The sequence below is a fragment of the Tachysurus vachellii genome, chromosome 12 (genome assembly GCF_030014155.1).
Source record: "Tachysurus vachellii isolate PV-2020 chromosome 12, HZAU_Pvac_v1, whole genome shotgun sequence".
Classification (NCBI taxonomy): Eukaryota; Metazoa; Chordata; class Actinopteri; order Siluriformes; family Bagridae; genus Tachysurus; species Tachysurus vachellii.
In genome coordinates, this window is record NC_083471.1 from 9,141,255 (window position 1) to 9,161,588 (window position 20,334).

Sequence of the window (20,334 nt, forward strand, 5' to 3'; positions counted from 1 at the left end):
TTAACAAACGGTAATAGATGAGATTTGAACACTGTGCTGTTTTATTATGAATGAGTAAAGCTTCACAACATTTTATTACTACAATATTTTATTAAATAAATAAATAAATTATATATTCTATCTATCTTATCAGAAAAAAAGCAGCTCCTGCTTGTTGGGAATCATTTTGTAAATGTTTGTACACTTAACGGTATATGCGGTCATGTTCTTCTATAATAACTCCAATAACAACTCCTATAATATAATAACTCCTATAATAAATCCTATAATATAATAACCCCTATAATAACCCCTATAATAGCCCCTATAATAATACTCACCTAATACACAAAGGTGGCTCTAGTGGTTAAGGCTTAATCCTTTTTCATGTCAGAAAAATTACATCTCGTAGTTTTTAAAGAAACATTCTATAGTCTTGTAAAATAAAAGAACCAGTTATCTTTATTCACTCAGTGTCTGGCACCCTCCCAGTTACAGTGGTACATTCCCTCCCAGACAACATCCACGTTCACGCTGCAAGTCTTAATGCTCAATTCGGATATTTTGCTCAGATCTGATTTTTTTTGTTTGGCTGTTCACATTACCTTTTAAAATGTGGCCTATATCACATACCAGTGTGAACTGTTTGCTGTTTCGAACTGACCCGCATGCGCAAACGAACAATAACAATGACGTCACATGCAGCACGCCCTTGCACTAAAAAGTTGGCGAGGTTATGGAGGAAGTATTGTATCATCTGGTGCAAGCAAACATATCATGTAATGCTATAATGTGATGTATTCAATGCAAACATTATGAGCTGGTTCACGTAACCACTATATATATAACACTCTTAACACACACACGTTACCAGTCACGTTTGTGTCACATTTTCGCCGGTCGCATAATTGTGACGATTGTCGATGTAGATTGACGTAAAAGTCGCATTAAATCCGTCTTGGTTGTTCACACTGCGGCCACATTTGAAAAAATCAGATCTGGGCCAGATTCGAGTGTTCACACTACTCCTGAAGAAGTCTGACCTGGTCACTTGACCCCAAAAAAATCGGATTTGGGCCACTTTTACCTGCAGTGTGAACAAGTGTGTGTGTGTGTGTGTGAACTTTTCACCTAAACACCTAAGACAGAGTAAAGCAGCTTCAGTATGCTAAACATGAATAACACATCTGCTGACTCATGACTAGATGATTTTACAGCTAGAAGAGATACAGCAAACTCTTTTCTGTCCTGGCACTCAGGTGGTTAAATGATGTTTCTCTAGATGTCCAAACAGCTGAGTCACTGGCTATCTTTAAACGACAGCTGAAGATACCTCTTCCTAGAAAACTTAAAGGAGCTCTTTTTGTTCTGTTTGTTTATGTGTATATTCTAAATATATACTATGTTTTCTGTAACTTAGTGAATCAGTGTTACAGGGCTGTCAAGTGTCACGTGTCATTGAGCGTGACAGTCACTCATTTCGGTCTTTTGTCACGCTCTCCCGCCACACATCGTATTTATCACGCAGAAAAATGTTTAGACTATTTATCATATATTTAATAAGCTGCAGCGCCCAAAATGTATCTGTCCGCACCGCTGTCTCTATGGAACCGGGCAGGAATCAAGCGCGTCTTCCCTGGACTTGAAAACTTGAGAGCCCTGGTGTTCACTGTATTTTGCTCTAGATAAGGGCATCTGGCAAATGCCATAAATGTAATAGAAAACGTGACTGGTTTAATGCATGGATTCTTACTCTCTTACCCTGTGCCACCCCTTTCATAATGATGGAAACTTACCGGTCAGGAAACCGACCGCACTGACATACGTCAGAAGCTCTGATGTCAAGTCTCACCTGTGATTGTCACTGTGTAAGTCTGTAAGCACCTCTATCAGAGGGGCTCAGCTCATTCATGGTGAATGAGGACCGGAGCAGAGATTCCTGGTTCTTGTATTAAGGGTAAACTTGTCTGATCACCGTGTCTGATAAAAGTGAACTTCGCTGATTCGAGCAGGGGAACATCCAGCATGAGGGAACATCTAGGACCAAACTGTCCAGTTAACGCTACAGCTGAGGACACACGGACACACACACACACACACACACACACACACACACACACACACACACACACACACACACACACACACACACACACACACACACACAGAGAGAGAGAGAGAGAGTGCTCCCCTGCATAGTTTAGTATTCATGTTATCTCAAGCTTGTAAAATTATTTCTAACATCTCAGACACTCAGTGGAAAGGTAACAGTAGAGGAATAAAGAATCTCTTGAAACTCTGTCTCCACACTGACACATGTACAAAATCCTGTTACTGTAACAGCTACAGTGATGTAGAGTGACAGATCTCCTTTCAAGTACTGATCATGAGAGATGATAAACCCCTCCTCTGAGCTGTAGGATGTCTCATCACACTAAGCCACATCATCTCCATTATGGGACACGGTCCATTTGACCAGAGAAGAACATTAATGTACACATGGCAGAACAGCAGATTGATGAATTCTGACGTTCACCAAGTGAGAGACTGACACAGGGAGAGCAACTGCAGGATGACGGTCCAGCAGGACCAGTAACTACTCACCGCTAGAGCACGAGACCAGTTTACAGTCCAGCAAACAATAATCACTTTGACAATATCGAATTGAGGAAGAGTTTAAAATTCTGTCTAATTCTAGATCATAAGCAGTGTTTGTGCTCCTGAAATTTGTCCCAGTAGTCAAAAGCATGAACACATCAATACTACTGTCAAGGCCTGCTCTCCATTTCACTGTTAATGTGCAGATATAGAATTGCGTGCATGTGTGTTTAAACTATGGCTAAACCTTAGATCACAAGAAATGTTGTGTTTGAACACAATGATCTGATGTGTGTTCAATACATTGTGTGTAAACAAACAAACAAACAAACAAAAATACAGGTTACCCTGGTCGTAAAAAATATAATATGCACGATTCACAGAATTCAACACAAAATATAAAAATAAAAAACTAACAATAAAAACACAAAATAATACAAAATTAATACAACTTTAGAATGAGAGTGTGTGTGTTTGCTCTGCGATGGGTTGGCACTCCGTCCAGGGTGTATCCTGCCTTGATGCCCGATGACGCCTGAGAATGAATGAATGAATATTACAAATTTATACTTTCCTTGTTAATTTTCTCTAATGCTGCTCTCTCTGCTTGTTCATAATTTCATTTTGTGTTATTTTGGTATTCTTTTAAGTTGTGCATTCAATTCTCTGATTTGCAATTATTATCAATATTATTATTATTATTATTATCATCATCAAACATGACGCTTATGGTGTGAAACTGACGCCGTACGCATTCAATCAAGTCCATTTCTCAGAGTCTTGTGCAGTACATGTGCTCCTGACAGCATGTGACCCGAGATTCTAACTCCATAATGAAGTTGCTTCAAAACTAACCACAGAAATAAAGTTTAACTCTAAATATGTGACAAGACCTGTGTAGAATTCACTTATTAAACATTAAACATTTTTAATATAAAATAATGACACCCAGACATAAAGTGGTTTATCTTAAAAAAATTTATGAAATTACAATTATATAAGAAATACATAAATATAATCAAAACAAATCATGACATTTTACTGACATAAATAAATCTGTTTACATATAAGTTATTTTTATGTTGGCTTGAAGAACAACATTCTGAATTGTTTATTCTTTTTAGACAAAAATATATCAAGAGTAACAAGCTGCATGCACCAAAATCGGATGTCGGGGAAGGTCTGAAGTTTGTTGCTATTACTTTTCTAGGCAATCCTAGTACCGGTTCTCAAAGTGGCATTTTTTTTGCCACAGGACACCCATTATAAATTTTAGAGGTTTATAACTCGGCAAGCTTTTGAGCTATCTACACCAAACGCCACATTCTTTAGGGTGATACTCTGGGCAAAGATTTAAACTGGCGAACTAACTGGCCTTTTGGTTTTCCCAAAAATCAAAAATGATTTTTTCCAAATCAATAAACTTTCCACAACATTTCAACACATGCAGCCCCGCCCCCAAAATAAAAAATGGACATGTGATATATCAAAACACTCAGCGCAATGACATGAAATGTCACAGGCTAGTATCCACTTGCCTCAAAAAGTTTTGGTATCCTAGCATACCAGCTTTTGGGAATACTTGCTCCGACAAGCCAATATAAAATTGTCACAACGAACTTAGTTTTCATTTTTGTACTTTTATTCAAAGCACCAGCAGCAGAGTCCTGACAGTCAATAAAGTTCTCCCATATAAATGTTATTCGTTCTATAACTGTTAACAAATATCTCCCAAGGCAGAAATTTTAAAAACAATTAAAAAGCTTAATGTTGACTCTCTGTGTAGTCAGATTATTTGGAGTGCTGTGCTCTTCTCTATTAATGCTAATTGTTTTATTTGGCTCAGACTCAAGAGTTCTTTAATGTGCCAGAAAAATTAAACACAAGCTGAGCTTTGTAGTTTTTTGCAGTAAATTCGGATCGTCTGATCTCAGCACCACTGTGTGAAGAGTGTGTGTGTGGTTCGGCAGGAACGCACGTCCTCAACAAAGACAGAGAACCAGCTAGTGGGTTTTCCTGTGACTCATAATAAACCCACATTGTGTGTGTGTGTGTGTGTGTGTGTGTGTGTGAGTAAACCCAGTGAAACAGCTAAAACATGGCTCCTAGCAGGATGGATCATGGTGGATGAAATCTAAATCTCTTGCATTGGAAGCTTGATGCCTTCTTCAGGATCAGAATTGTGTGTGCTGTGATGACAGTCACCTCTCGAACCTCTTCTCATTTTCTGATTGATATGTCTGGAGCCTTTTACTATCCAATCAATACCAAACAAAACCAGAGCCATGCTGACAGCCCCGATTATTCCTCCCACCACCAAGCCTCTGAACTCCTCATTACAGATCCTCCTCAGGTTCCAGCTCTCTGCTTCACCTAAAACACACAGAAACACACACAGACACACGGCTATTAACAGCCATGGTGTTCATGTTGTTACAGTAAGTCTGTGAGCAGGCTGACTTTAGATTCTGACAACGAGTAAATACTGAACTGTAAAAGATAATGAGGGAGACCTAAAGGACCATCAGGACCTAAAGAGTGTGAGATCAGACAGATGTAAGATGTGTACCTTTAGTCTGCATTGTGTTGTTGGCTTCTGTGTCATTTCCTGTGAGGAGAAAAACAGCAGAGTTTTAATGATGACCAAATGTGAGTACAATCTTGCAGCTTATGTACATATGCAATCAATTGTACATCTTGTATTTTTACATTTATATATAACACAAGGGGTCTGAGGATCTCATCTTGGTACCTAATGGCAGTCAGGCTACCTCTGGCGAGCACATGGAGGGCTGTGCGGCCCTCCAAAGAAATGCCACCCCACACCATTACTGACCCACTGCCAAACCAGTCATGCTGTTGTCTATTCCATTTGCACAACAGCATGTGAAATTGATTGTCAGTGTTGTTTCCTAACCCTAGGGCAGTTTGATTTCACAGAAGTGTGACTGACTTGGAGTTACATTGTGTTGTTTAAGTGTTCCCTTTATTTGAGCAGTGTATTTAGTTGCCACAACGAGCTGATACGTGACTTCATCTGTCCACATGTTAGACTGACAGGTTCCTAGTGGAGTTCCGTGTTTTAACACATGTTTCTCCTGCAGTGGTTTAACAGCTTACACATGTATGACACGTCTAATACTCAGCAGATGTCTCAGTAGAGCACAAGAATTACTTACAAATACAATTATTCATTACTGCTTTGGTAATCAACCACAATTGTCTTTACTGCTTTAATGCGATGACTGTAATTCTCAAAATAAACCTTGGGATTAGTCCATCCATCCAAAGTCTATTTACAGTAACATCATATTCAGAGACCATATGAGGTTAAATGTGGGCGTGTCTGTATGTGAAAACACCTGTGTGAAGATGAGCTCCACCAGTTCCTTCAGTGTCTCCTCTGTGGTTACCCAGTCATTCAGCGTGGCTGCCATGTTCCCGATGTCTATCTCAAACGAGCCTGGGGATGAGTTCAGGTGGGTGAGAATGTCTTGTACCACATCGGCCAGAGAGAAGTCAGAGTAGTAACTGTCATAGCTGTCCTCCTCATACACATCGTCCTTTAGTGTTCAACACACACACGACTAAAACCATCGCTCTGGATAATGGTGTCTGCCAAATGCCGTAAAAGTAAATGTAAAACATGGTGATGAATTTGAGCATCGTCAGGTTCATCACTATGTTTTAAATTTACATTTATTTAAATGTAATGTTATGCATTTATGTGTAATTATTTTTTATGCAAGTGTTTAATTCAGTAGGAACAAAAAAGATTAGAAACAATAAATGCAGTTTATTTATGTGGAAAACCTTCAGCCCCTTCTGAGATTAATGCTACACCCCAGACAAGCTGATTGTGAACAGTGGTGCTGTGAGGAATCACAAATTACTGTCTCTCCTGTCACAGTGTCAGCTTTTAATCCTTTAAACACTCAGCAGATAGAGTGATGTGTGGAAAAAGTCCTGATGAAACACTTTAGCGATAAAGATGCTGTGATAGTGTTGCTTTTCAATCTGATTGTTGTCATGGTAACAATAGAGGATGGGTGACTATTTTAAAGGTCTGAATCATCGCTCCATTAGTGATAATCAGTGAGAGGTTTCTCGTAGCGCTAGTGGTTTGTCTCATGTCATGATGTACTGCTGCAGGTGAAAAAGCTGAGAGAGCAGTTACACCTTTTGGGAGATCAGATCTGTATAAACACGTCTGTGAGAGATATAGAAACATTACAGCTGGATGTCTCACCTGGACAGGTGTGTAGGTGGAGGGGATGAACTCAGGGGCATGTGCCGACAGTCTGGACTCGTACACTGCACTCTGATTAGCCCGAGGTTTTACTGCTGCTGAGCTGCTGCTGTTACTGAGAGACGAGCTGGACAACAAGGTGGACACTCTGCTGTCTGTTAGAACACGCACATACACAACAACACACAACGACACAACCATACACACGCACACACAGGACTTCATGAAAGGGAAAGTGGAAGGTTTCAGACTGAATAAGTCAATCAAATCAACTGAACATTAAACTGAGGATCATTTCACCTCCTAAAGAGGAGACTGAAGGGAGAAACCTGCTGAAACACAAATACTGAAAGAATCTGAGCTGCAAACCTGCAAAAGGTTAAACTAAAATCAGATGGTCTGTTACAAAAGGTCATTTGTTCTGAGTAGTTTAACACGACTCGATATAAAAATCAGGAAATAAAAAAAACTGCATCATCTTCACTTTTTTAATCTCAACCCCGAATGTCTTCAGCACAAACACATGTGCTTTGTGCTTTGTACATGTGCTATGTGCTTTGTAAACACATTAATGCTTTGTATTGGTTCTAAGTGTGGTGGGGCGGTGGAGGGCAAGAATTAACACCAATACCACTAAAACTTAGAACAGACTACGCCACCCTGTTTCTATAAACAGGGAAATTTATACCCAAAAATATAGCACACCAGTTCGTTACCACTGAACACAAGAGACGTGGATATAAATACAAAAACACTTTATTGCACCATAATTAATTAAAATGTAGAAAACTGTTGACCAACACAATGAAAAAAAGTACAGAAAACAAGAAACTTTGCAGCCGAGGCTTACCAGTAGGGAGCTAGCTGAACAGTGAGTATCCTAGGACACACCACTCAACACACTCACACCACACCCACTCTAAGTGAGGGAGAAGCAGATATCAGATAGCAAAACACTGAGAGAAACACCACCACCACAGGGCCAAGACAGCTAGCTTCCCTCACTGGGGCCTTCAGCTCCTGAAATAAACAAAAAAAGGGAAAAATAAGAACACAATTAGTTCAACTCATACAATCCAACAACTTGCATTAGAATAAGTTCAAACCCCAAAGGGGGACAATGGACAATTTACTGGCCACAAGGGTCCAACAGAGAGATGTAAAGACTCAACTAGGTTCAGGCTAAAAGCTCATGAACCTAGACATGCCATGGAGCAGCAAGAGGTGAAGGAGGAGAACAAAACCAGAAAGAAGAAATAAAACCAACAATACAAATAAAGACAACAGGCTCAAATTAAAATCACATAGAATGCAAAAAAACAAAACTTAAAGCTGAAAAGATCTTTCAGCCAAAAGACTCAAATCAGCATTAAACAAAACAAGAATAAAAACTAAATCTTCCCAGGTACGGGATATTATCCGCTTCTTCCACGCCGTCTTTAGGAAGAGCGCAGGTCCAACAAAAACAACCAAATAGATAAACAAGACAAACACGCTGCTGGTGGCAATATAGCAGCCGGTGGAGCTAAGCACGCACCGTGAACGGTACAGCTCGCTCTAACTGACGACTCGGACTAGCCGCTCTTCACCTAACCCACCAGCATGAGCGTGAAAAACAAACAAACAAGGCCAGAAAAGAATAATCAAATGCAAATGGTCACAGTCATAAAAGTAGCAGCAGAACAAACAGTGCAGTCTTAACGCCGTCTAAAGAGCGTTGGCCCTGCAGTCCGCAGTGACGAAGGGCTCACGAGCAGATGCACCGGAAGTAGATCGCTAAACCCACGGGCTCAGTTACTCACAGCTTTATCCATAAGCGGAAAACAGCAAATATGCAGGTGATGTAGAGCACACACAAACTGGAGGGAAGGACAGCCTGTACCCAACAGCAACGTCGTCCCAATCGCGACCATAACCTGGCTCCCGCAAACTGCGCGCACACACCCACACACAATAATGGCTGTACGATGCGTAGCCAGATGACGTAAACTACGCCTTAAATATACCCGGAGCAGCAGCCAATAGGCTGTCGCACCTGTCATTCAGGTGAAAACCATGTTTAATAGGGCGGTACCTAGACTGCCCCACTACATAAGGAAACTGTCACTTAACTTGACTACATTACCCATCAACCCCTGTGTCACAAGACCCAGAGCTCTCGCACCCCTTTCCTTTAATCAGCTTGTCAACTTCATCTCTGGTTCCTGTGGAGCTGCTAGTCAGAGTTGTGTCGATGTTGTTTTTTTCTTTCTATTAGACCTTTATCAATAAAACTCTACACAACTCGTGCACGTGTTTTATATGAATTTACTGTCTGCAGAACAGAAGAATGTAAAAATACATCTTTAAAATTCAAACATATACTGAAACTGAAAGCTCTGTAGATGGACACTGAGGATGTTTCATGTTCTCACACAGACCCTTGACCACTTCTTTACTTCAACATTGGAGCTACGAGGCTGATGAAACTAAGCACTAACTGCCTTTACTCACCTGTTAGAAATGGTTGTGGCTTAAACACCACAAATCAATCAGGTGTGTGTGGATTGGGATAAAGGGACTACAGTCACACACACACAGAACATTACATTAAAATAATAAATACTGTATTTATAATATAAAATGTATATTAAACCCTCTAGAAGGGGGTTTACATTTTTACATTCATTTTACATACAAACTGTCTAAATTATATGTGTTCGTGTCTTGTCAATGTCATTCTGTCACACTGTGGAGCTTCTGTCACTAAAACAAATTCCTCGTATGTGAAAACATACCTGGCAATAAAGATCTTTCTGATTCTGATTCTGATTCTGATTACATCTCATGTAGACCAGAAAAAAAACCTTGTTACATTCCCCCCCAAAATGAGTCTAGGGATAGAGGGATGGATAAGAATAATGTTCTATTAATGTAGAGGGATGGGTAAGAATATTGTGTTTCAGCTGTTGATTCTCACAGCTGACACACTCTACCACACACAAACTCACCATACAACACAACAAAAAAATAACAGAGCAGAAAAAAAAAAGTGCAGGACGGAAATTTCAAGAGGGGGCTCAGAGCAAAAAAAAAAAAACATAACCATCTAACTAATTTATGGAGGAACTAAATAAGATACAAAAGGGAAAAAACAAAGAGTACAAAATACACTAACTACATTACTAATGTGGTGGCAGTTTTGATCTAGATGTATAAAACACACTCAGACTCAGAGGTGGTAAAAGCAAAGTTTTTTATTTTTCTGCAGAAAAAGGCATCTTCCATACAGTACAAATTCTACACAGTGAAAAAGCAAATTCTAGTGTTTTAGTTCTCTCTTTTGTACCCCAGGTGTGTGTGTGTGTGTGTGTGTGTGTGTGTGTGTGTGTGTGTGTGTGTGTGTGTGTGTGTGTTCATGCACCCTCCCTGGTTACTAAAGATGTATCCCTTTGAGTTATCTCCTCAGCAAGGCCACATTCCATTTTCAGCTCTTAAACTCCCCTAAAGTTCCCATCTTTGTAACACATACAAAGTTAACGACTGGGACGAGGGCCTCTTGTTCTTTCTCCCAAGTCTGACACAGTATTTAATGCAAAAGCACATAATTATATAAAAACATTCATATCATACAGATCATCATACAGATGTCTTTTGGAAATGTATTTTGCTCTATCTCTCTCTTTACAAAGATACTGTGAAAACTACAAAAATAAAGACATATAATACTCAAACACATATCTCTCTGTAGTGTTAATTTCGTCACCTATTTTTAATTTAGTCTTAGTCTTGTGCCAAATGTCCTTGTTAGTTTTAGTCATATTTAGTCATTCACATATCTTTTTTGTTAGTCAAGTTTAAGTCAACTAAAAGTCCCGTCATTTTAGTCTAGTTTTAGTCAAAAGAAAACTCAAGGTATCTTAGTCAAGTTTTAGTCGACTAAAAGTCTTTTAATTTTAGTCTAGTTTTAGTCAGAAAATTGTAGCTTGACCACATCTGGATACCAATACATGGTAAGACCACACCATTATTGATATTTGGAGCAATATTACATGTAATTGTTAAACTTGATTCCCTCACATATACATTTGTTTTTAATCCTAATTATTCATTTTGATTATGATGTGATTGTGACGGGGGGGTGGGAAGAGGTTTCAGGTTGGGGGTGCTGAGTTTTTTCTGTCACCTCTTTTGAATAAGCAACAATATCAAGGCTATAAAACTTGTCAAAACTCCACGAATCACAAAAGTATCAGTGAGAAGTTGAGAACACTTGTTTAAACAGTGCATACACTCGAACTTGACTGCACATCACAATTTTTACTTTATTGATACTGCTTTTAATTGTAATGCAAAGACCGGTCATTGGGACATAAGCTGTCATGTACAATAAAAGAGCCTGCGCAGCGACAGGAAATATAATTTAACACAAAAAGCCTGCCTAGACCTAGGGTGGACTTGCGCTCAGGAGTTTTTATTCATTTATTTATTTATTTTGAGCGGCGTGTGGACGAATTCTTCCTACGCACACACTATTTTATTACTTGATAACAGACCGCTGCGAACTATAACACACCGTTGCCATGAAAAACAGAGCGTTGCCATGGACACACAAGATTCTAACCGTAGAGACGGAGCGCACTATTTTCTTTAGAGGAAGCAATACAATCGTTTTTAAATCAATAAACTCCTTTTTACATCATCATTTTGTGTCAAATTATTGATTTATTTGGTAGGTAGCAATATAATAAGCGGGATCCGCTTCACGGACCTGTAACTTGAGCAACAGCGAAGCCGCAAACTCGTGAATATTTTAAAGGCGTAACAGCTGATGAAAAAGCAGACTCAATTGTAGACGAAAATGAAGAGATTTTATCTTAGTTTTTATTTTATACAAAACATTTTCGTCTCGTCTTTTTTCGTCAACAATAATGCATGTTAATTTAGTCTTAGTCAGCGTTTTTGGACAGTGGTGCAGTCTTGTCATCGTCTCGTCTTAGTCATGAAAAAAAAGGTTGTTGACGAACATATTTCATCTCGTCTCGTCTGACGAAATTAACACTACAGTGATGCCTCGAGATACGAGTGCTTTGACATACGAATTTTTTGAGATACGAGCTGTGATTCGACCATATTTTTGGCTTGAGATACGAGCAAATTTTTGAGATACGAGCATCCGAGCCGCCGAAACAAAGATCCCCAACAACCACGTGTGCTGTTTCCCCCGCCTCAGCTTCCCGCGTCTCACTCGGTTAAAGCCGCCTTTCAACTGCACACGACAAACGACGGCCGATAAAACGGAAGTCATTCATTTCCTATGGAGAGTCGCAAAGGCGCTGCGAGGTGCCGACCATCTGCGGATCCGTAATTTTCAGATCCGTTTTAAGCGTTGAATCCGTTAAGAAATTTGAACTTGTGCGACTACACCGCATCTGATATGCCGACCAGACAGGTTTTTATTAAAACAACCGGCAGATGTTAGTGAGGAAAACAACCCAGGCAACTATTATGGCGGAACCTGCTGGGGCAGCTGGCCGAGAGGATATTTTTATCAATAAATGAACTCAATGAGTAATACTATGGTAATACAAATGTGTTTTTGTAGTACTGTGTGTTGTACCGTGAACGGTTTAGCTCCGTTTCACGCGGAAGACGACGTTCAACACCTAGAACCTGAGGCAGAGGTAACGGCAGGTCTCCGCCATGTCAATCTTTCAATCGCTTTCTGCTAATGTCACACATGCGCACTGAAGACTCTCTCCACCGCATATTGACAAGACACGCCCCTTTCTGCTAATAGGCTACACTTTTGTTTTGTTTGTCGGCCCGACTCAGTTCATCATAATTCTCCTCTGCAGTGGTCTGATTACACTCAAAACTCTTTGATATTTTTTTCTTGGCCCGATTAAACCATTTTGATATCCATGGAAAGACGAAAATCTGCAGTAAAACGCCAAGCACCAAACCCAAAAAGAACACGACTGCAACAAGCAAGCTGCTGCAAGACTCTCCACCTGAAAGAACAGCATCATCATCATCATCATCATCTCTTAATAATGTAATCACCTGCTTTATTTAATGGTTAATTTATTTCTGATGACACCAAATATACGATTAACTGAAGGATGAATGAAAGGCTGAAGAGCTTGTAATAAATATTTACCTTGTAAAGACGGAGGTCTGTTCTTTCCTGTGGTGGTGAAATCAGACACATGAGCAATCAGTCATTACAACATTCCAACACCATTAACCAGGAACTCAGCTTTACAGTCATGGACAAAAGAAAGTACATTTACACTTATTTTATAAAGTAATAATTCAGTTGTCCCAGCTCTCTCAACATCCTGCTCTGCTGCATGGTCTCACACTTGTCTGAGGAATCTTTTGATTTTACATGGAGCTCATCATGATCTCACTGCATGCACGTTTCTCAGAGTGTGTGGCTGCAAATCATGCTGAACTCATCACCTCCACCATCATGCTGCACATTTGGACTGAAGTGTTTGTGCTCGTTCACTGTGTTGATGGTGAACATGATGCTGTACATGACAACCAAACATCTCCAGCTTGGTCATCAGTCCAAAGCAAAATGCCCCAGAACTTCTGTGGCTTATTCAGTCTAGTCTGAATAAAGTGGAAGTATAAAGGTTGCACTTATTTTTTCCCCACCTTCTTAACGATGGTTCACTTTTTGGGAAAAAATAATGAATACATATTGAAATCTAAGGTTATTTATTTGATTATAGAAGCTGATGAGGATCACACAATTGTTGTTTAGGCCCTGAGAAATAAACCATAAACCAACTGAAGGAAGGTGTCATTTCTTTTGCCATGACTGTAGGAGCTAAAAATCCAAACACAGAATAAAGTCTTACCTGTGAGTGAGACAGTGTATGTAGATATGATCTCATCATTCTCAGTGTCCCACACGGTGTAGACACCACAGTCACTCTCCTTTAAATCTGTCAGAGAGAAAGACGAGTGGAAAGAGGTTCTCTTCTTATATTCTGGGTTACAGACAACGTCACGTCCCTCGACTGTACAGAGTGTCACAGAGCTCTGAGTTCCATCATCATGACTCCTGTTAAATGTGATCTTTACTCTCTCTGAGATCAGCAAATCCACAGTGAGTGAATCTCCAGGTTTGAGCGCTTTGCTGAAGTTAACACCTGAGGAGATAAACACATTTACTGTTAGAAATCATGCTGCGTATCTCCTTTACACATCTTTTTTTGTAAACTATAAAAATTAATTACTAGTGTTTGTTAAGAAGCTTCAAATCCAAATCAAATAACATACTCTTTATGTTAATGGAAAGTTTATCAGTACCCCAGTATAAGTATCAGTACTCATGTAATACTCAACCATTTTACTCACTGCAGATAAAACACTTTAGGTATTATTATACACACATCAGAAAGAGGAACAGATGTACTCACGCTCCACACTGAGGCGCACGTCACAGACGTCTTTACCATCACACTGACACGTGTACCAGGATCTCTGATGGTAATCAGCTGCAGTGATGTTGAGAGAGAGATCTGCTTTCAGGTACAGAGAGTGAGACATGTCGTACCCTGCCTCTGAGCTGCAGGACGTTTGGTCACACTGTGCAACAACAACATCTCGACTGTGGCTCATGACCCATCTGACCAAACCAGGACATCTCCGTTTACAGGGCAGAGTAACCGACTCATTACGTCTGATCTTCACAAAGTGTTCAACTGACACAAAGGCAATAACTGCAGGAGAAAGGAAGAAGAATTAGCTTTCCAGTACAACCAACACTCCAACACATCATTTAAGAGAAAAAAGAACAAGAAGAAGAAAATGAACAAGAAAAAGAGGAGAAAAACACGGATATCTGTATCTATTCTCAGTAACTGTGTGCTGCAGTATAGAAAGAGGAAAAAGAAACTTACAGGTTAACATCAGACAATTGAACAGGAGCATTTGGATCTTGTAGCTTTTCACGTATCTGGAATCACTGAGGAGAAACAAAGCTATTAATACATTAACACACTGAGAATTAATTCAGGATTCTGATTAGTCAGCTTATGTTGATTTATTTACTATGGCAGCAGTGGTTGGATTTTCAAGCTTCACCCTGAATGAAATATTTTATGTAATTTGTGGAACTAATTACATAAAGACAAAACCATCTCACTTTGGGCATGCTGGTAGTTTGGTCTGAACCTGTGTGTGTGTGTACGTGTGCATGTGAGCGTGCGCGTGTGTGTGTCTCTATGGCATCCTCTAGTACATTCAATTTCTTTTGACTGATGAACTTTTGACTAGCTGTTCTTATAGAAACATGACTGCAGTTGTTAACACTTTGGGAAACTGGAACATTGCTGCAAATTGTACTTTGTTCTTGATTTCCTCCACTCACCATGTAAGAACACTCATGTGCTGACTTGATCATTTAATTAACACCAATCAGTACAGCTGATCTGACGGAACCATTACAGCTAACCTGATGGTGCTTTGGAATGTTTGTAATATTCCTGACACACGTGTAAGTGGACTGATATCACATTGTACTGTTCAGTGTGCTTCTAACAAAACAAAAATCACCACTAAAAACACCACTGAACCTGAGACAGTGCATCAGTGGTCAGTGTCTCATAATGTAGAATATTAATAGATGTTAATGGACTCTGTTAACAGTTTGTATGTTGCGTACAGGTTATAATCAGTACACAACAAGCTACTGACAGACAGACGTTGTGCTTTAATGCTTCTCATGCCCCAGAAGATGAAGAGTAAAGTGTGAGAGCTGTTGAATTATACATTAGTGTAATTTTCTACAGATCCACAGGGTGCAGTGTTTCTCCCGTTTCTCGAATCTGATGCAACACATGGGTCAAAGTCTCCGAAAATACACCCCAAGTATTTCTGGGTAAATCTCTTTCTAGAAACAAAACTACAAACTAAAATACAACACAACTACAACACACACTTAGTGTAAGAGTCGAGTTTCCTTTAGTTAAAGAGCTCAGAGTAAACTGATGCAATCACATGGGCCTTTCAATTCCTGTGTGTGTGTGTTTTTTTTCTGGCAGTAGATGATGATTTAATGCATAGGTCACTAACAGGCGGACCGCGGTCCGGGTCCGGACCCAGAAGCTGTATAATCCGGACCCGGACCTAGAGCCAAAACAAAAGGTTACGATTTAAAACTTGACGAAGCGCTTCTATTTTATCCGGCGCAGCTTTTGCAGTCTTTACGGTAAAGGTAGTGGAAACACACAAACCAATCAAGTCTGTGCATTACTGAAGTAAACACTGCGACTCAACAGTGCAAGGCAGATGCTGCACACGACAAACGGACACGACTGTCGGATTTCGCCCCCTAGTGACAGTCGCACGGAATATGCAATATAATCGTGTAGACGTCAACATGAGAGAGAAGTTAATTCTCGCGGTCTCGGAAAACCCATTACTAGATGATCGTGACAAAAATGTTCTCCATTAAGGCGCAACTCTTGCACTAAACGGTGATACTCACCGAGACTTTTTCTCCGAGTCAGGTGGTGTTTTATACACACTGATTTGCAATGTTTTCTTTGGCGTCTCCAGTAAAGGAGAGTAAAAACAAGAGCCTGTATTCTCCCTCCATTTATCATGGTGAATGAAGAAATTAATTAATGAAGGAGTAAATACAAACAATCAATACAACAATAAATCCAGAAAGACCGTGAATAATTTTTGAGGAAACATGTAAGCAACATTAAAAATAATACAATATAAATATTAATAATTTATTACTTTTTTTTTATCAATAACAATGTATTTAAGCCGCATTCACACTGCACACGACAAACGACCGCCGATAAACCGGAAGTCATTCATTTCCTATGTAGAGTCGCAAGAATGAACTTATCTCCCATGTTGACGTCTACACGATCATATTGCATATTCCGTGCGACTGTCACTAGGGGGCGAAATCCGACAGTCGTGTCCGTTTGTCGTGTGCAGTGTGAAGGCGGCTAGAGGAAAGTTACACATGAAAGAAAGATGGCGACATATGTAGAAAACAAAGGGAGAGAAACAGACGAGTGAGACGGAGAAAGGGAGAGAAACAGACGAGTGAGACGGAGAAAGGGAGAGAAACAGACGAGTGAGACGGAGAAAGGGAGAGAAACAGACGAGTGAGACGGAGAAAGGGAGAGAAACAGACGAGTGCAACGGAGACTGATTTCTGTTCACACGTCACACTTCACCAGAATGTCTCATATTATGAGGCATTGTGAAATACCATTATGAGACGACCAAAAAAAATTTTGAACAAACATATCCACTGAAATCTGAAGACAGCGTCCCTGAGACAGCTTTCCCAGGTCTGAGGGAAGTAGCTCTATACATCCTGACCATGTTTGGCTCTACATACAACTGTGAGGCAGATTTCACTACAATGTACATAATCAAATCTAAATATCGTTCCAGGGTCACTAATGAGCACCTCCACATGTGTATGAGAGCGGCCCTGCCTCCATTCAAGCCCAGGTTTAACATCCTGCCAAACTAGAGCTCAGTTCTCTCACTGAGATATAAAAGGGAAAGTTAAACACTTTATTTAAACATACACAATTTTCACATTTTATTTATTTTCTCTTATTCTTAAATCTTACAGGTTACTTTCATTCTTTAACAAACACTTTCAGTTCACTGCTCACCTGATTAAAAGACCTTTAACTCCGACGGCCAGAGACCAAAAACAGAAAAAGCAGAATAAAACCACATCCAGGCCTTAAGAAAAGTGAAGATGGATTTAAATAAAATGTCCATTAATCCCAGACACCGAGTGAATCTTCAAGACTGAGAGAAAGAAAGTGTGTTTAATATGAAACGAAGACCTCATGTGTGTGTTCAGCTGAAGTTTGAACTCTACTTCCTTACTACTTTGTTTTGCTTTTACTTTAAATCTCCGACACGCCCCTGAGATCTGGCAACCCTGAGTTTTAAACACTTCCATGTTAAAAAAAAGGTGCAACATTCATAAAAACTCACATTAAGAGCATCAGGACTGTACAGAACCGTACAAAGTATAAGAATACGGTTTAAAACACACTCACCTATACAGTTAAAAACTTAAATACAAAAATAAATGAAACAGCTTAATATTCAGTAAGCTCAGAGTAAACTGATGCAATCACATGGGCCTTTCAATTCCTGTGTGTGTGTGTTTTTTTTTCTGGCAGTAGATGATGATTTAATGCATAGGTCACTAACAGGCGGACCGCGGTCCGGGTCCGGACCCAGAAGCTGTATAATCCGGACCCGGACCTAGAGCCAAAACAAAAGGTTACGATTTAAAACTTGACGAAGCGCTTCTATTTTATCCGGCGCAGCTTTTGCAGTCTTTACGGTAAAGGTAGTGGAAACACACAAACCAATCAAGTCTGTGCATTACTGAAGTAAACACTGCGACTCAACAGTGCAAGGCAGATGCTGCACACGAAAAACGGACACGACTGTCGGATTTCGCCCCCTAGTGACAGTCGCACGGAATATGCAATATAATCGTGTAGACGTCAACATGAGAGAGAAGTTAATTCTCGCGGTCTCGGAAAAGCCATTACTAGATGATCGTGACAAAAATGTTCTCCATTAAGGCGCAACTCTTGCACTAAACGGTGATACTCACCGAGACTTTTTCTCCGAGTCAGGTGGTGTTTTATACACACTGATTTGCAATGTTTTCTTTGGCGTCTCCAGTAAAGGAGAGTAAAAACAAGAGCCTGTATTCTCCCTCCATATATCATGGTGAATGAAGAAATTAATTAATGAAGGAGTAAATACAAACAATCAATACAACAATAAATCCAGAAAGACCGTGAATAATTTTTGAGGAAACATGTAAGCAACATTAAAAATAATACAATATAAATATTAATAATTTATTACTTTTTTTTTTTTTTTTATCAATAACAATGTATTTAAGCCGCATTCACACTGCACACGACAAACGACCGCCGATAAACCGGAAGTCATTCATTTCCTATGTAGAGTCGCAAGAATGAACTTATCTCCCATGTTGACGTCTACACGATTATATTGCATATTCCATGCGACTGTCACTAGGGGGCGAAATCCGACAGTCGTGTCCGTTTGTCGTGTGCAGTGTGAAGGCGGCTAGAGGAAAGTTACACATGAAAGAAAGATGGCGACATATGTAGAAAACAAAGGGAGAGAAACAGACGAGTGAGACGGAGAAAGGGAGAGAAACAGACGAGTGAGACGGAGAAAGGGAGAGAAACAGACGAGTGAGACGGAGAAAGGGAGAGAAACAGACGAGTGAGACGGAGAAAGGGAGAGAAACAGACGAGTGAGACGGAGAAAGGGAGAGAAACAGACGAGTGCAACGGAGACTGATTTCTGTTCACACGTCACACTTCACCAGAATGTCTCATATTATGAGGCATTGTGAAATACCATTATGAGACGACCAAAAAAAATTTTGAACAAACATATCCACTCAAATCTGAAGACAGCGTCCCTGAGACAGCTTTCCCAGGTCTGAGGGAAGTAGCTCTATACATCCTGACCATGTTTGGCTCTACATACAACTGGGAGGCAGCTTTCTCTACAATGTACATAATCCAAACTAAATATCGTTCCAGGGTCACTAATGAGCACCTCCACATGTGTATGAGAGCGGCCCTGCCTCCATTCAAGCCCAGGTTTAACATCCTGCTAAGCTAGAGCTCAGTTCTCTCACTGAGATATAAAAGGGAAAGTTAAACACTTTATTTAAACACACACAATTTTCACATTTTATTTATTTTCTCTTATTCTTAAATCTTACAGGTTACTTTCATTCTTTAACAAACACTTTCAGTTCACTGCTCACCTGATTAAAAGACCTTTAACTCCGACGGCCAGAGACCAAAAACAGAAAAAGCAGAATAAAACCACATCCAGGCCTGAAGAAAAGTGAAGATGGATTTAAATAAAATGTCCATTAATCCCAGACACCGAGTGAATCTTCAAGACTGAGAGAAAGAAAGTGTGTTTAATATGAAACGAAGACCGCATGTGCGTGTTCAGCTGAAGTTTGAACTCTACTTCCTTACTACTTTGTTTTGCTTTTACTTTAAATCTCCGACACGCCCCTGAGATCTGGCAACCCTGAGTTTTAAACACTTCCATGTTAAAAAAAGGTGCAACATTCATAAAAACTCACATTAAGAGCATCAGGACTGTACAGAACCGTACAAAGTATAAGAATAAGGTTTAAAACACACTCACCTATACAGTTAAAAACTTAAATACAAAAATAAATGAAACAGCTTACTATTCAGTAAGCTCAGGGTAAACTGATGCAATCACATGGGCCTTTCAATTCCTGTGTGTGTGTGTTTGTTTTCTGGCAGTAGATGATGATTTAATGCATAGGTCACTAACAGGCGGACCGCGGTCCGGGTCCGGACCCAGAAGCTGTATAATCCGGACCCGGACCTAGAGCCAAAACAAAAGGTTACGATTTAAAACTTGACGAAGCGCTTCTATTTTATCCGGCGCAG

The 20,334-nt window shown here is 39.9% G+C and overlaps 2 protein-coding genes across 5 annotated transcripts in view; both read right to left on the reverse strand.

Moving 5' to 3' along the window:
* LOC132854504 (uncharacterized) overlaps window positions 1-19,884 on the reverse strand; it is a 28,287-nt gene extending 8,403 nt beyond the window's left edge. Inside the window, exons 1-6 of one of the 3 annotated variants that reach the window (XM_060882964.1) lie at window positions 19,662-19,884; window positions 14,728-14,792; window positions 14,245-14,547; window positions 13,681-13,974; window positions 12,969-12,995; window positions 10,045-12,819 (exon numbers count right to left, since the gene is read on the reverse strand). In XM_060882964.1, coding sequence (XP_060738947.1) covers window positions 12,599-12,819; window positions 12,969-12,995; window positions 13,681-13,974; window positions 14,245-14,547; window positions 14,728-14,758 — 876 coding nt within the window. In that variant the 5' untranslated portion in view covers window positions 14,759-14,792; window positions 19,662-19,884 and the 3' untranslated portion in view covers window positions 10,045-12,598. Of the gene's footprint in view, window positions 1-10,044; window positions 12,820-12,968; window positions 12,996-13,680; window positions 13,975-14,244; window positions 14,548-14,727; window positions 14,793-17,484; window positions 17,924-19,661 lie in introns of those variants that run through there. The other 2 variants (XM_060882963.1, XM_060882962.1) reach the window with 2 other exon arrangements.
* Window positions 3,672-20,334, reverse strand: part of LOC132854501 (uncharacterized) — a 46,215-nt gene continuing 29,552 nt past the window's right edge. The window contains exons 1-5 of one of the 2 annotated variants that reach the window (XR_009649262.1): window positions 7,677-7,868; window positions 6,827-6,981; window positions 5,940-6,140; window positions 5,147-5,185; window positions 4,810-4,950 (exon numbers count right to left, since the gene is read on the reverse strand). Coding sequence is in view for 1 of the 2 variants with exons in the window: in XM_060882959.1 (XP_060738942.1) it covers window positions 4,712-4,950 (239 nt within the window). In the remaining variant the exon portion in view is untranslated. Of the gene's footprint in view, window positions 4,951-5,146; window positions 5,186-5,939; window positions 6,141-6,826; window positions 6,982-7,676; window positions 7,869-20,334 lie in introns of those variants that run through there. The other variant, XM_060882959.1, reaches the window with a different exon arrangement.